Source organism: Vipera berus (assembly GCF_964194415.1).
Source record: "Vipera berus genome assembly, chromosome: 2".
Classification (NCBI taxonomy): Eukaryota; Metazoa; Chordata; class Lepidosauria; order Squamata; family Viperidae; genus Vipera; species Vipera berus.
Window position 1 is genome coordinate 53,283,191 of NC_138203.1, and position 16,896 is coordinate 53,300,086.

Below are 16,896 nucleotides of genomic sequence, written 5' to 3' on the forward strand. Positions count from 1 at the left end.
CCCTTATTTGCAAAATTCCTGACATTTTGTCCTGATAGCTTCACATAACAATTAAAAACCATCAGAAACTAAATAGTGTCCTCTGTCAACCCGTAGTGTATTGTCGCTGTCAAAGTTACTCAGTATTCATACTTTCTGAGGCCACCCTGGAAGTAGGAATTGGACTACTGTAACATAGTAGCCCCAACCTTTGACACATAGAGATGGTACAGGAGAATATAATGGCTAAGTGTTTCTGTTGCTCATGCAGGAAGTCATCTGTTATGCCAGCTAAACAGTTCATGAACTGAGACTGAAAAGACTTAAAATACCGGTAATCTGTATCTTGTAAGAACATGTGCCAATGTATAGATATTGTTCCTAAGAATGTTGTCTTTAAAATCTTCTGTTTTGTGACTGAGAGATGATTGAAATAATTGGTTAACTCCACATACTCAGACATCAAAATATGAAAGAAATTTCTTCAAATTAGATTAGTTGCATTTGACGCTTAAGTATATTCCAATCAGAAGCAATATTTATATTTATGGGAAAAGTGATTATTCAAAAAGTGTCTAATTTGTCACAACAAATTATTAAGCTTTTGAAATCTCTAATTACCATGCTTTCCCTTCCTTTTTATAGAACTGCTTCTCAAGTTCATCTAATGATGTTTTCACCAGATGGAGAATTTTTTGCTACTGCAGGGAAGGTATGATAAGACTTTATTTTTTATTTCAGTTCATATCACCTTTTGTGTAGAACATCAGTTTTATAATAGAGTAAGGTTGACTCAGCCTTCCATCCTTCCGAAGTAGGTAAAATGAGGACCTAGATTGTTGGGGGCAATAAGCTGACTTTGTAATAATGCCACTTGGGGGGCCCGAAAGCCCTAATAAGCAGGCATATACATAGAATGAAGGCTATTGCTAAGCACATTGATTTGTGCTTTAGATTGTAAGCCGCCCTGAGTCTTCGGAGAAGGGCGGGATATAAATGGGATAATAATAATAATAATAATAATAATAATAATAATAATAATAATAATAATAATAATAATAATAATAATAATAATAATATAGTGAAATAATTGTAGTATTAATATATTCAAAGCTTTAGCTAGCAATAAAGTAGCAGAAAAAATAAATCAATTGAGGAGCATAACAGATTTTTTCTGTGTGTGTATTGTTAATAATAATTTTTTAAAAAAGGAATAAAAACTAGAAAAAAAATATACTCTAAATTCAATACTACCAAGTTATATTAAAATTGAAAGTGCTCTTCCTTGCCCCTTTGTCAAAAATTATAAAAACTGAAACATTGATAAAACAATAAATCATATTGTAGTTTATAATTCAATCAAATATAAAGTACACTATATTAAAATAGAATCCATTCTCTTCAATAAACAAAACCTACTTACAAGTGCATGTGCGCTCACACAGGGAGGGCCTCCTCAGGGTGCCGTCGGCTAGACAATGTCGGCTGGTGACCCCCAGGGGGAGGGCCTTCTCTGTGGGAGCACCGGCCCTGTGGAATCAACTTCCCCTTGAGCTCCGGATGGCCCCGGATCTCTGGTCCTTTCGTCGCGGCCTTAAAACATTTCTCTTCCATCAGGACTGGACTGACGATAGGGATTTTTAAGTAAAATATTTTTAATATTTTATCATTGGGGCTTGTTAGTTTAATCTTTTTTAACATTTGTATTATTGTGTTTTATTGTTGTTAGCTGCCCTGAGTCCTTTGGGAGATAGGGCGGCATATAACTCCCAAAAATAAATAAATAAACAGTAAAAAGCTGTGATCAGTTACTGAAACACTACGCAATCTTTAAAATACAATATAATTTGTTTACAAACTGAAATCATATTTACAGGTAGTTCTCAGTTAATGACCAGTGATTCAATTGCAAAAATGCTGAACAAGTGGTATGACCACTCAGAGTTCTGATGTCTCAGCAACCCTGTGGTCATATGATCGTGATCCAGGCATTTACCAACCAGCTCACCCTTAACAATCATTGCAATGTTTCACAGTCATGTGATTGGCATTTGAAATCTCCCCAAGCATCTCCTACTCCATAGTGTATGCATGCAACCACAGGACACTTCACCTGCCCTCCAATACTGCACATCCATCCATGCTTGTGTGACGGTGTAAGAGCATTTTCCCACATGCTACAGCATGGGTGTCAAACTGCCGGCCCGCAGGCCAGATGTGTCACGCCAAAACTGCGTCCAACTGGCAATGGGAAAATGGGACTTCGGGGGCAACTTTGAAGGGAGCCCCTGATCCTAAATGGGGCACACACCTTTCCTGGGGCCGCGGCTTGCGGGAGGGCTGACCTGCTCAGTGGAGGCTCCAGCAGGCCACTCCCAGGGATGATCCTAGGGCTGCCCAGCACAGCTCCCCGGCCACGTGCGCCTCGGACAGGGCGAGCCCAGGAAAGGGACTTCCTCGCTGCACTTCTCCCAGGGGGCGGGGCGCCCGGACGCAGGGCCAATCAGAAGTCCTGTGAGGGGGCAAGTCCACATGAGAAAGAGAAGGAAAGCGCAAGTGCCTCTCTCTGTCTCTCTCTTAGCAATTGGCGGAGGAGGAATGGGAGCCACAGGAGAAGGCTGAAAGAACCACATGTGGCTCCAGAGCTACCAGTTGCCGACCCATGGGCTAGTACATGTTATAAAAAAATAATAGATTAAAAAATGATTTTATGACTATGTTACAGTTGAAAAAAGTTATGTAGAAACTACAGAAATTAAATATGTGTATCATTTATTCTTTTATACAGGATGATTGTCTTGTAAAGGTGTGGTATAACACTGATTGCTGGAAATCAGTAATTGCATCACAACATACAGCACCAGAAACTACCATGCAGGAACTCAATTTCTCATTTATTTATCTGGTTCATCCTCGGTCTGTTGACGGTTTTTCATGGCGAAAGACAAGCAACTACATGCCACGGTAAGAATAGCTACAAAATAACATTTAGTAAATAAAAGTTGTGATTTCTTTATATTTTCATGTATATGGTTTATATATTGTAACTTATATTCTCTCTAGCATATGAGCCTGTGCACATGCACATTACTTATCAAACTTCTGGACATAGAACATTAAATTATCCCAAAATACTAATAAATTTAAAGACCAAAAAGCTCATGGCTCATAAGTCCTACACAAGATTGCTACTTCAGTTTAATTGCATCAACATAATTGTTTGGTGTCACCTCGGTGCAGACTGAGTGGAAGCTCCAGTCTTTTTCTGGCTTTGGAGTTGGAGGACCAGCTAGTGACATGTCTGGCACAAGCTCAGAGCTTCCTATATATGAAGAAGTGGCCTCCGCTAAAAAAGGTTTAATTAATTTCCATCTTCCCTCTAACAAATTTTTAATCAACTTCTGTTTAGTTTCAAGCCACACACGGTTCAAAATAGCTATTATTTTTTTAACTTTTTTTTTTCCACACACAGCATACCTGAAATTAAAGGGAACATTGATTGTAACCAGTGTGATTTAATTAGACATTTATGATCAATTAATGCCTTATACTTTTAGAATTACCATATACATGTAGTCTCCGACTTACAGCTGGCCATTAGTGACTGTTCAGAGTTACAACAGACTTCCTCAGGACTACTTAGGACTCAGAATCAAAGTTGCAATACCCCTTCCTGCAGTCAAATAATTTCATTTTGAGCATTCGGCAACTGGCCCACATTCATGGCCACATGCAGCATCCTACGGTCATATGACTGTGCTTTTGTTCATCAATCATTGTTTATCTGGTCTTTTTGTTTCTTTCTTAGCTTTTTTATTGGCACTTTATGGTGTGCAAATGTGGTTTATATATCCATGTGAGTAGTTTATCTCATAATAAAAACAACAATATCTTTCTGACTCCTAATTCTTAACTCAGAACTTAGGTTTCCAGATTCACACATGCATTGAAAACTAGCAGTGTGTATATTAGAAATCTAGAATGTACAAGTAGCCCTTGACTCACTACTGTTATGTAGCCTGCCCATTATGATTGCAAGTTATGAAAGTCATTAAGCAAGGTGCCCATGTGATCACCTTCTTTAATGTCCCCAATTCCTGCTGTTCCCATTGTCATTAAGTAGGGTACAGGTGCATCAGGGTTGTGGAAAGGCCCTGCCAGGCCCAGTGCAAGCCCAAAGCTGCACTGCAGCACTTCTCCAGCTCACATGTGGCTTCCCCCAACTCCTGAGGCACCCCATGCTTTACTTCTCATATCACTGGGTCCCACATACCCCTCCCCATTCCCTGTCATAGTTTTGGTCCACTTACTTTTTCCATAGATACCTTTTGAATAATAGTTGCTCCACCACATAGCCTTGCCATGTTGAAAGTGTGGTACTGTCCCAGAAGCGGGCACCATTTTGAGCAGTCTGACAGATGTTGTTTCGAAAAGAGTCAGGTGATCTACCCTTTAGCTTCTCTATAGAATACAGAGGCCACATGTTCTTTTCCCAAATTGGTGCCATTTTGAAACAACCACAATTCTGTGCAGCCACTCCCAAAACTTTGCCTGCTTCTGGGACAATGCTGCAGAGTTTCCATGTAGGAAGGCCATTCAGTGGAATGGTTGTTTTCCACAGGATAATCAATGAAAAAGTTATGTGACCATGCTGTGGGGACATTAATGGGGAAGAAGATGAGGGATCCAGCAGGGTAAGATGTGGGGGGAAGGGAATGATGGATGGGTGGTCCACTTCAGCGTCCCTGTGATCGGTCATAAGGGTGGGCAGATTGCCAAGTGCCAATTTTTTTTTAGGTGACCATGGGAGCGCTGCAGCAGCCATAACTTCAGGTAGGGGTCTTAAGTCTCTTCCTTCAGCACTGTTGTAATTTTGAATGATCTCTGAACAATTGGTCATAAGTCGGGGATTACATGCATGCACTGTTATGAATTCATTGAAATGAATGCTACTTTTTATATTTTTTTTGTTTTTTATACTTTGAACCTGCTTGGGTTCACTCAGTTGAAATAGTATTATAAAAATATATGTGATAAATAATATAATAATAATAAATGCAATCCTGCATTAAACATCAATAATGTTTCCAAGAGGTTTGTAAGCATCTGCTGCTTAAAACAGTGTATATGAAATCAAAGTATGTAATATTGTAATAACACTGAATAGGATTCAAAAATCCTCTTTCTGAAATTTATGTTTTCTTTTTTGCTTAACCTGGCTTTCTTTCCTAGTGGTGCTGTGTGTAATGTACTGCTGACCTGCTGCAAAGATAATATATGCCGTCTCTGGGCAGAGACTCTGTTGCCTAACGATAGCCTCTTGTATGAAGGTGGATTTAACCATTGGTCTGAGCCAGTGAAATTAAATAACTTTAAGAGGAATGCTTCTAGCAAAGAAAGCATGAAAAATGCTTTAGAGGTAAGAAGTGACCTCTACCAGATATTAATAATCGATAAGTCCTGACTTGAATATTTAGTTTGTAAATGAGTTTTTAATCTAAATGTAATTTTTAAGAAAGGTAACTATCCAATCCTATATAAATATAATAAGAAGGTTCTTTTCAGAATCATTCAGATGTGTAGAAATTTTTTTTTCTGCATTTCATTGTGTCATATGAACAATATATTCCTGCTCTCAACAGTTAAATTTAAGACCTTTCCGACGAGGAAGAAGAAGATCAATAGCACTTGCACATACTGGATACTTGCCCCATCAGCAAGACCCTCATGTAGTTCATCGAAACAATCCATTGCAATCAAATGCACTTTGCCATTTCCATATTGCTGCCAGCATCAATCCAGCCACAGGTGATCAAGAATAAGCAGACTTAATTCTAGGATAAGTGGGTTCAATTTAGATTTATCTCTAAATTGTTTACAAATCCTAAAATTATGCTGAAAAAGAATATAATTTTAAAATTGTAAAACTATTCAAAATGTTGCTTTGAAAATTCTCTTTCCTACTGTACCAGTAATTATCAATAGTATTTATGATTGCGTTTATTGTGAATTGTTTTATTGCGATTTTATGGATGTTTTTAGTTTCATGAATTGCAAGTGAATTGAAGAGAAATTTGTAGCAATGATACCTTAACATTTAGTAACTTTTGTTGTAAGTCTTCATACAGAGTCATATGAAAAATTTTGTCAATTTGGTTTTTAAGTCAATTTGGTTTTAGTGTTAATTAGAGTCATTATAGCAAATTGGTCTACTAAAAATCAGTAACCTCACCCAGATGTGTAGATGTAAGAATACACAGCAGTGTATTATTTCTTTGCTAAATACTAAATGAAATTATACATTTTTGTGTTGCTTTGTTTGGCTTAATTAGCTCATTTTAAAAGTCCTTTAAAACTTTGCACCAACAAATATGTGTAACATCATTAGTCCTAATTAATTTATTTTTAAAAATAAGTTATCTTTTATGTATGCTACTTATTTCTAAAGTTTGAGCCAACATAGTTCTGCTAAAGAGTGAGGTCTGATAAATTACTGATTAGTTTCTTTATACCTCCTGCTAGAAAAGAAAAGTATCGGTCCTGTAATCTCTGTATATGTCCCTTTATAATGTGGTCTATCTAAAATGTAAAAATAATTTAAATATGTGTTTCTGAGCAGAATGTATATTTTTATTTGTAGACATTCCCTTGCTCCCTTCTATCATGTCTCTGAGTCTTAATGAAAGTGAAGAAAAAAGTGGTCCTTTTGTTGTGCATTGGCTAAATAATAAAGAATTACATTTTACCCTATCAATGGAGGTTTTTTTACAACAGTTTAAAAGAAATTTTGAGCATATTTCCTCAGAAGCCAGCACTGAAGAACCTAATCAGATGACTTTCAGATCTGATGAAGGTAAAATGCATATTGTTATCTTCTTTCACTGTTTTCAAGATGCATGAATAATGAATTGATTCATGTACACTGGCTATTTTAGAATATGAAAATATTTTCTATGTCTTACATAGGGTCTTATGACCTAAGCAGTATAAACGCATATGAATTATTACCACCCTTAATACAATTTTTATTGTTTTGATAGATAACAATTGAATATAAAATTGAATATATTCCGCAAATAATAATCACATCAATATAATATTTCTTTTCTATCTAGTCATTCTGGTTGCCTCATTATAGATCCTGTTTACGTTTGTTTTTCCCACAATATTCAAGACATTCTTATTTTCTCAAAGTTAATTACATTTAGATACTTGATTCTATTTTTTCCCATGTAAACCATCCCATAACTTTTGCCTTACTTAAGGAATAAATAAAACTAAAAAAGGAAAAAAAAACCAAGAGTAAAGAGGGATAAAAAGATAATATACTACTGAAAGTCCAGGTTTCCCTAAGCTAATACATATTCATTTCCAAAATGTTTCCATTATTTTTTACCATAATTAAGAATATTTAATATTTAAATATTCCATTTAATAAATCTAGTCATCTGGTCTTTTAACTCTTATTCAAAACATTTTTTTTCCAATCCATTGTAATTTTCTTAAAACCAATCACATTTAAATATCTAAAATATGTCCTTATATATAAGCCATTCTCTTTTATATTGCTCATATCAAGAAAGAAAAGAAAAGAGAAGAAAGAGAGAGTACTATGTTATTTGAGGGACTCCTCCCTCTTAAAGTAAAATTCATATCCAAAATCTTTCTATTACTTTAACCATATTCAAACAGGTATTTCTTTTTTAAACATTCTCTCTGATAAGTCACATCATCTATTTTCTTAATTTTTACTTTGGGCTTCTTCTTTTGCCCAATATCTTTAATCAATATATTCTGCTGAATCAAAGAGTATTTCCATATTCTTGTAGGTGTCGCTGTAGATATAAAAAAATAAGTCAAGTACAATATCTTTGTAAGGCATTTGCTCTTTCATGTTTGTTGAAAATCTTTTTCTTTCTTTTTCTCTCTATATCTCTTTTTTTTAATCTCTCCAGTACTAGTGGTGTTCCTCACATCTCTACAATCCATTTTGACCAGTCTTTTTTTCTTATTCTCAAATTTGTCTTGTGATATTAAAGTATAAGTTGCCTTTTCCGAAACCAATATTTCTTGTACATTTTTTTCTACTTGGGTTAAATCATACTTCTTTGTTGTGTTAAGTTCCATCTTTGAGTCTCTATCCTCCAATTTTTGTTCAGTTATCTGTTTTATCTGTTCCTTCTCTATTGTTATTTCCTGGGATTTTTTTCTTGAAAAGTTAAATTGGAGATGAATTGGTTTATGTTTTCAAAGTTATTTTGGATTTCTTTGTGGTTTGAAGTCATTGTCGTTTGAATTAGTTGCAGCATCTCATGTTTCCTCTTGAAAGGTATTTATTTTTTCTTGATAAGTTCTTTCTGCAAGTCTGATTTTCCATAGAGGTCAAAAATTGAGGTTTTCTTTTCTCTGCAAATAGCTTTAGAGTCACAGTTTAGTAGATACAGTCATGGCCGAAATTGTTGGCACCCCAGAAATTTTTCCAGAAAATCAAGTATTTCTCACAGAAAAGTATTGCAGGAACACATGTTTTGCTATACACAGGTTTATTCCCTTTGTGTGTATTGGAACACAACAAAAAAGGGAGGAAAAAAAGCAAATTGGACATAATGTCAAACAAAACTCCAAAAATGGGCCGGACAAAATTATTGGCACCCTTAACTTAATATTTGGTTGCACACCCTTTGGAAAAAATAAGTGAAACCAGTCGCTTCCTATAACCATCAATAAGCTTCTTACACCTCTCACCCGGAATTTTGGACCACTCTTCCTTTGCAAACTGCTCCAGGTCTCTCTTATTGGAAGGGCGCCTTTTCCCAACAGCAATTTTAAGATCTTTCCACAGGTGTTCAATGGGATTCAGATCTGGACTCATTGCTGGCCACTTCAGAACTCTCCAGCGCTTTCTTGCCATCCATTTCTGCGTGCTTTTTGACGTATGTTTGGGGTCATTGTCCTGCTGGAAGACTCAAGATCTCGGATGCAAACCCAGCTTTCTGACACTGGGCTCTACAGTGCGACCCAAAATCCTTTGGTAATGCTCAGATTTCATGATGCCTTGCACACATTCAAGGCACCCAGTGCCAGAGGCAGCAAAACAACCCCAAAACATCATTGAACCTCCACCACATTTCACTGTAGGTACTGTGTTCTTTTCTTTGTAGGCCTCATTTCGTTTTCGGTAAACAGTAGAATGATGTGCTTTACCAAAAAGCTCTATCTTGGTCTCATCTGTCCACAAGACGTTTTCCCAGAAGGATTTTGGCTTACTCAAGTACATTTTGGCAAACTGTAATCTTGCTTTTTTATGTCTCTGTATCAGCAGTGGGGTCCTCCTGAGTCTCCTGCCATAGCGTTTCATTTCATTTAAATGTCGATGGATAGTTCACGCTGACACTGATGCTCCCTGAGCCTGCAGGCCAGCTTGCGTTCCTTTGGAACTTGTTTGGGGCTGCTTATCCACCATCCAGACTATCCTGCGTTGCAACCTTCCATCAATTTTTCTCTTCTGTCCACGACCAGGGAGAGCTACAGTGCCATGGGTTGCAAACTTCTTGATAATGTTGCGCACTGTGGACAAAGGGAAATCTAGATCTCTGGAGATGGACTTGTAACCTTGAGATTGTTGATATTTGTCCACAATTTTGGTTCTCAAGTCTTCAGACAGTTCTCTTCTCCTCTTTCTGTTGTCCATGCTTAGGGTGGCACACACAGACACACAATGCAAAGACTAAGTGAACTTCTCTCCTTTTTATCTGCTTTCAGGTGTGATTTTTATATTGCCCACACCTGTTACTTGCCCCAGGTGAGTTTAAAGGAGCACCACATGGTTGAAACAATCTTGTTTACCCACAATTTTGAAAGGGTGCCAATAATATTGTCCGGCCCATTTTTGGAGTTTTGTTTGACATTATGTCCAATTTGCTTTTTTTCCTCCCTTTTTTTGTTGTGTTCCAATACACACAAAGGGAATAAACCTGTGTATAGCAAAACATGTGTTCCTGCAATACTTTTCTGTGAGAAATACTTGATTTTCTGAAAAAAATTCTGGGGTGCCAACAATTTCGGCTATGACTGTATTTATAATCCGAAAAGTTTCAAAAAGTTTTCCTGAAGTTTATAATCCTCTTTTTCTGCAACCCAAATTGTTTTCTTTTTTTGTCACAGCTGTTCTCTATTGTTATAACTTTGAAGGTCACAAGCACAGATTAGCTTTTACCAGATTTTGTCAAGTCCTGTAGCTGTCATAGTCTTTATCCACCACTACATATCAGCACCAGTTTATTTTTTCAAATTTTCAAAATAGTAAATTGCCTTTAAAATGAGAATCTTAACCATTTAACAATTCCAAACTTATCCAAATTTCATTTCATTTCTGTATGTTTTGGTCCTCCATAAAAGGCTTAATTCGCTGCTTCCGTTAGTAAAAGGGTGGGGCAAAAATCCCCCTCCTTCATGTGTGGAGGTTTTTGCTTCTTGGGATTTTTTTTTCAGAAAAGTTAATAAGTAGGATAGAGAAAATCGATTTATCTTACCCAGATTCAAACACGCTGTTTACAATCAGTTTAAAATAGTGCTTTTTGACTTTGGTTGCTTGTAGCTTGGGCTAAACTCTGAAGTTAGGCTAGCCTTTCTCCTGTTGGTTTCTGGAAGGCTTCTCCTGGACCGATTGGGTCAACCGCCATCTCTCCGTGGTCCACGGGACTTCCTCCTTTGTCACCTCTTCGGGGCAGCTTCTGGCCCATTTAGGGCCCCCTAACAGGAAGGAATTCAGCCAATGGGCACGGAGCCCCAAAATCTCTGCGCTACTGTGCAAGACCGGAAGTCAGAACAGGTGGAAATACTCAACATGTGAAGTTATGAATAAATCTTCAATAGAAAATGGGCAAATAAATACTACCCTAACAAAGGGTTTTATGAAATTAAATGTAACATTTTAAATTATATCATTATTTCAAGAAGAATGTTTTAATCATAACTAACTAATTTATATCTACTGATAACTATGGTGATGTCTTTCGCTAGGATTATTTCAGAGAAGCTCAAAAACCCTTTTTTACCCCTAGATTTAAGTGTGTTTTTATTTATAAATCTCTTCACTTTTTATATAATTCTACTAGAAACTGATGACAGTAGAGAAGAACATAGAAGAATTCAAGAACAGAAAGAATTTCCAGTTTTAAATTCAAGCTCCATTCCCTTGTCTTCAGCTGTTATTGATCATGAAATTGAAATACAATTAGCTGAATGGAATAAAAATGCAGACATGCTGTTTAGTATTCATCCTATGGATGGATCATTGCTCGTATGGCATGTTGATTGGCTAGATGAATATCAACCTGGCATGTTTCGTCAAGTACAGGTACTACAAATTTCCAGGTACTAAGTATTTAAAAATGTAATTGTTTTTGAGGCTTGATTCTGATTTTTTTCTCTCTTAAAAATATTTTTAGGTGTCATTTGTTTCAAGGATTCCTGTTGCCTTTCCTACTGGTGATGCAAATTCACTTTGCAGAAGTATAGTGATGTATGCTTGTACAAAAAATGTTGACCTTGCTCTTCAGCAAGGCAAACAAAAACCATCAGGCCTTGGTCGCTCCTGCTCTATGTTAATTTCTTCAGGTCATAATAAATCATCCAACAATGTAAAGCTGAGCATCTTCACCCCAAATGTTATGATGATTTCCAAGCATGCAGATGGATCTCTAAACCAATGGCTAGTCAGCTTTGCAGAGGAATCTGCTTTTTCAAATGTTCTCAGTATTTGCCACAAATCACGGTACTGTGGACATCGTTTCCATCTTAATGACTTGGCTTGCCATTCAGTACTTCCATTGCTACTCACAACCTCTCATCACAATGCAGTGAGGATACCAGTTGTTGATAGCACAAAAGAGATATCTCCGGAAGATCAAAATAAAAGTTCTGCCTGCACATCTCAGGCTCTTACTGCTGTTTACAGTGAACTTATCCTCTGGAGAGTTGATCCAGTTGGCCCACTGTCTTTTTCTGGTGGAGTTTCTGAGCTTGCAAGAATAAATTCTCTTCATGTATCTGCTTTTTCAAATGTGGCATGGTTGCCTTGCCTCATACCTAGTTACTGCTTAGGTACGTTCTCTTTCTTATAAGTAAAATTGGTATATATTGTAGAAAATATGATATGGTTGTACAACATTTATTCTTGGGGATTCTCATATAATACTTGTCAGCAACTCCTTTAAACTGCTTCTCTGAAGCATGTTGAGATATGTACAGCTACATAGCCTTTATTAAGCTCTTCATATCTGAAAAAAAGCACAGGATGAAGGTATTAGAATTCTTTTTTTAGAGTTATATTTTTCTAATTGTCTTTAGGTGCATACTGTAATTCACCAGGTGCTTGTTTTGTTGCGAGTGATGGACAACATTTGAGACTCTATCAAGCCATAATAGATGCCAAAAAGCTACTCTGTGAACTGTCAAATCCAGGAATTTCTGTAAGTAAAGCCCAACTACAGTCGTAATATTGCCAGATATACTTAGTTTACCTATCTGTTCATTTAACAGAAAATTAATTTTGATTTATGAGAAATATTTTCTAATCTCAGGATCATAGAACCTTTTTCTTGGGTAGGGTTGGTTTAAATAAATGGAGACTTGGGCAATGTAGCATAAGTATATTGTTTTAGGCATCTTAACCATACTGTATTACTGCTGAACTATATAATCTGTAAACCACCAATGTTGAAGTATGTTCATCATGATCATTTCAAGAGTAAGAATATCTAAAAAAAACTTATTAAAATGTATTAAGTACAAGGAGAATAAATTTCCTAGTTCCAGTATTTCATTATTGCCCAGTTCCAGTATTTCATTATTAGCAGAATTAGTGTCAGTGTTCTATTTTTATTTTTTAAGCATAGACATTCTTAATAAAATACATTTTGATTTTTTCAAAAAGACAGTGAGTAGTCTTATAATTGCTTAAACTATGAACTAAAGACTATCATATATAAAATTAATTAAAAGCATTATTAACAGTAGTGGGTTTAATTATTCTTATTTCCCAGGTGATTTGCTGCCTTCACAAACTTTGAAAATTTAGGATAAAGTTAAATATGTTACATTGTGCCTGAGCTAATTGTTTATTTTAATTTTCATTTCCAAATTCCATCAAAAGTGGAAGTTTAATGCAGAGAAGGGAAGGTGATCTGATACTCTTGGTGCCTGCCAGCTTGTTAATTAACTTGATTTTTTTCTCGTAATACAAAAGGGAAGCTGTTAACAACAACCAGTATCATCTTTGCTTACAAGAATCTCAATGGGATCCAGATGGGTCTCATTGCCATTCTTAAAAATAATATGTTCCATGAATTACTGGAGCTAAGGTTATCTATATACCTCCCTGCCAAAAATAATTCCAAAAAGTTCTATTGAATTATTGCAATGTAAGCAGTTTGCCTTCCGCTAAATGAATACTTTCTGATTTGTTCATAATAATACTGACATCTATTTTGTAAAATCACTGTTATATTCCAAATATACTCACCAGTGTAAAGAAACTACACATTTTCATTGAAGGCTACTTGCTAAAAATCTGCTTTGAAAGTTTCCCTTTTGCAATAGTGGCGCATATCTTTTCCCCTTTTTTCTCTTCTCTCTTACTTTCTCTCTAACACTTTCTGTGGACAAAAGCGTCTTGAAGGAGGTGATTTTTTTTTAGGAATTAAAATTCATGAACATTATCTTATTTTATATATTCAATTTTGCTGCTGCTTGATTCTGGGCAGTTCACAAAAATTAAAAAAGTAACACGAAAATAAAATTCACTAGAGATGATAGGAGTATCCACCATCACCCCAATGACTATTAGAATCCATTGGAGTTCAGCAACTATAAATCTAAATAAATAGGCTTTATAGCCTTCTGGTTATATTCAAGTAAAAAAAGAAAAGAAAAGGCAATTATGGTTTGTCCTTTTTATAAGGTAAAATTTGATTTTATAAGGTAAATTGTGATTTTACTTAATTAGTTGATTAAATATTCCATGATGTGCAAAATACTTTATTCATTTTGATTCACTTAAGCATTGCATACATAAAACAAAACAAGAAGCAAATAGATCATTAAAGTTAGTTTTGTTGCTATAAGGAATTACTAGGTTGTTGGTACAAAAAATAGTTCCTAATAATATACTATGGCTAATTATATTAAACAGAGTCAGTAGATCAAAATGAAGAAATTAGTGAAATTAATATTATAATTACATGACAATTAATTACTGGCTTTTGTTACTAACTGCAGAAATACTTTGGCAATTTTTTTAACATCATAAGTCAGCAATCTACAGCTAGACCTGGTTGCATTGTAGAACTGAATTCTATTACAGAGTTGGTAAGTATTACCATTATTTTGTCTTATGCTTTATTTTAACTTCTTCAGTAAAATATTGATTAATAAAAAACAGCAAAAAACAATGTTAGCCAAGTATTTAATATTTTATATCATAAACTAATTAACTTAAATCTTTTTTACTGTATTTAGATTGTTGCCACTCTGTTTATTTCATTTAAAATGTACCTGTTTTTAATTTAGCATGGTGAGAAAATGCAGCTACTTCATGTTTTTCAAGAAGATTTCATTACGAATAATCTTGAGAATAGATTCTCAGAAAAAGAGTCAATACCACTTGATCCTGGTAAGTATATACACTTTAAATCTTAAGTAAAATTTATTGTGTAATAAGCACTTTTGCTTGTAACATGTTTGTAGTAAAACAATTAATACATTTTATAATCAATTACATTTCTTTTTCTACACTAAAATATTAATAATTTTGATACAAATAAGAGTTTTAATTCTACCTGTTCTTTGAAATGGGAAAGTATTGATATATACAATTTTATCCCTAATTTTAATTGCTGTGTTTTATTTTTAGATTTTATAACTTTCAATTTCTCTTGTGCACTTTGGGAACAGAAAGATAGAAATTTTAATAATAATATAAATAAGTTTTTTCACTTAAAAAGATTTAACATCCTAGATATTAGGCATATCTGTCAAAGATTTCCTCCTTCCTAAGTTCATTTTTATTCAAACAACATAGAAAAAGAGTCACACCAGGCAAATATTACCAAATTCAATATGTTATTCTCAGTGCTTTTTTTCTAAAAAAAAAAAAAAGGTGTCGGAACTCTCATCTTGGCAGGCGCAGGAGGCGGGGGAGGGTGGGGTGGGGCGGCGCTGCTGCAGTCATGGGTGTGAGGGGTGTTGGTGGCTGGCTTCCCCCCTGGGGCCAGAGCCGGCGCGGCTGGTGCTGTGGGAGCAGCAGGGCCCGCTCTATCTGGCGGGGCTGCGCGGGGCGTGCAGCAGAGGCAGTGCGGGCCAGGCAATGCAGGGCGGCCACTTAGGCACGCAGGGTGAGGCAACGGTGGCGCAGGTCCAGCACCAGGTAGGCCACCAGCCTGGCTGACACGGGTGAGCACAAGGAAGGAGTGCACATGGACTCTGCAGAACCTACCTCCCACTCCTTGTCCTCACTTACCTAGTTGAGATGGTGTAGTTGGGCAGCAGGGATGGATGCAAAGTTCCTACCTACTCACTTTCGCTGCAGACAACTAGCCGGTGCAACGTTTGCCAGCCAGGTCTTTTGGCGTGCTCAGCAGCAATTCCTATTGGCTTTTGAAAGCCAATAGGCTTTTGAAAGCCAATAGAGGGAGTAGCATAGCTTGTGCAAAAGCTTTTTTTTGTGTGTGCAAAAAAAGGTGCCGGAACGCCATTCTGAGCGTTCTATGAGAAAAAAAGCCCTGCTTTTATGTTTTAATCTTATGATTTAAAAAATATATTTTTTTCTATTGTAAATTGCCCCAAACCTCGCCATGTATATTGCATACAAATATTATATAATTGGTAAATAAAGGTAGAACACATGTTAAATATACATCAAATGATAATATGCTTTCTTATAAAGTCAATTCTTGCTCAATGACACACCAAGGAGTTAACTTGGAAAGGCAAGAGGAAAATCTAGAAGAGATCTGTGCAACTTGTAGAAGGGAAAGGCCCACACTGATAAATTAAAAATCTTTGTAGTCTGCAAAGGAATGCTGGTGGGCTAATCAATGATTTGGTGACTAGAGGAGCATCTACAGTGTTGGAGCTTGTGGTCATGGTAAGCCATGAAGGCACTAGGCAACATGACTTTCAGGGCAGTGGTGGTGATTTTATTACTTTTTTTTAAAGTCTGTGCTCTGTCCAAGGGTGCTTGGTAGGCTGCATGTACAGGCCTGGTCTAGAATTTATTTTGGAGCATTCAACTATCTAGAGCAGGCATGTCAAACTCATTTTGTTTGAGGCAACTTCTTATAAAAGAATTGCCATTAATTTGTTTTAATAAAATAATTTAAATCAGTTTTTCACTTGATTTCAAATTAAATGAATTATATTGGTTGACACTGATTTTTTTAGTACAATTGCCAAATGCAATAAACTGGTTTTAGGTATATGTTACTGGAAGGAAAAAGCAATCCCTGCTGCGTTACTGATCCCAGAGAAGCATTTGCATGTATGCAGGTCTCCTTAGGGTGCCATAGTTTTGGATGAGAAATATTGGTTGCAAAGTTGGCATTTCTGGATGTAATACAGATATTTTGGACTTATTTTTGTTTCTTTGCATGTTTGATATTTTTAAAAAGGCATATGCTACTGACTATGCTTATGCACATATGTAACATCTTTTGCTAGGATACATGATCACTGCTTGTTCAAAATTTTAATATACAGATAATACCACCAGCAATTATTTTAGCCTTTTTAATAAATGTTGTTATTGATGTTAAGCTCACCATGGAAAACATCATATATTGTTATGTATATACTCGGTTAATTATTTAAAGACTGAAGTGCAACATAACTAGATTCTAAATAATCTATTTTTCAAAA

The 16,896-nt window shown here is 35.8% G+C and overlaps 1 protein-coding gene across 3 annotated transcripts in view; it reads left to right on the forward strand.

Annotated features, from left to right (window-relative positions):
• DMXL1 (Dmx like 1) overlaps positions 1 to 16,896 on the forward strand; it is a 92,658-nt gene that overhangs the window by 16,615 nt on the left and 59,147 nt on the right. For all 3 annotated transcript variants that reach the window (XM_081320280.1, XM_081320281.1, XM_081320282.1), the window contains exons 6-15: positions 625 to 691; positions 2,768 to 2,943; positions 5,212 to 5,398; positions 5,622 to 5,787; positions 6,620 to 6,832; positions 11,097 to 11,338; positions 11,430 to 12,084; positions 12,331 to 12,452; positions 14,260 to 14,349; positions 14,551 to 14,653. In XM_081320280.1, the coding sequence (XP_081176406.1) occupies positions 625 to 691; positions 2,768 to 2,943; positions 5,212 to 5,398; positions 5,622 to 5,787; positions 6,620 to 6,832; positions 11,097 to 11,338; positions 11,430 to 12,084; positions 12,331 to 12,452; positions 14,260 to 14,349; positions 14,551 to 14,653 (2,021 nt within the window). The remainder of the gene's footprint in view (positions 1 to 624; positions 692 to 2,767; positions 2,944 to 5,211; positions 5,399 to 5,621; positions 5,788 to 6,619; positions 6,833 to 11,096; positions 11,339 to 11,429; positions 12,085 to 12,330; positions 12,453 to 14,259; positions 14,350 to 14,550; positions 14,654 to 16,896) is intronic.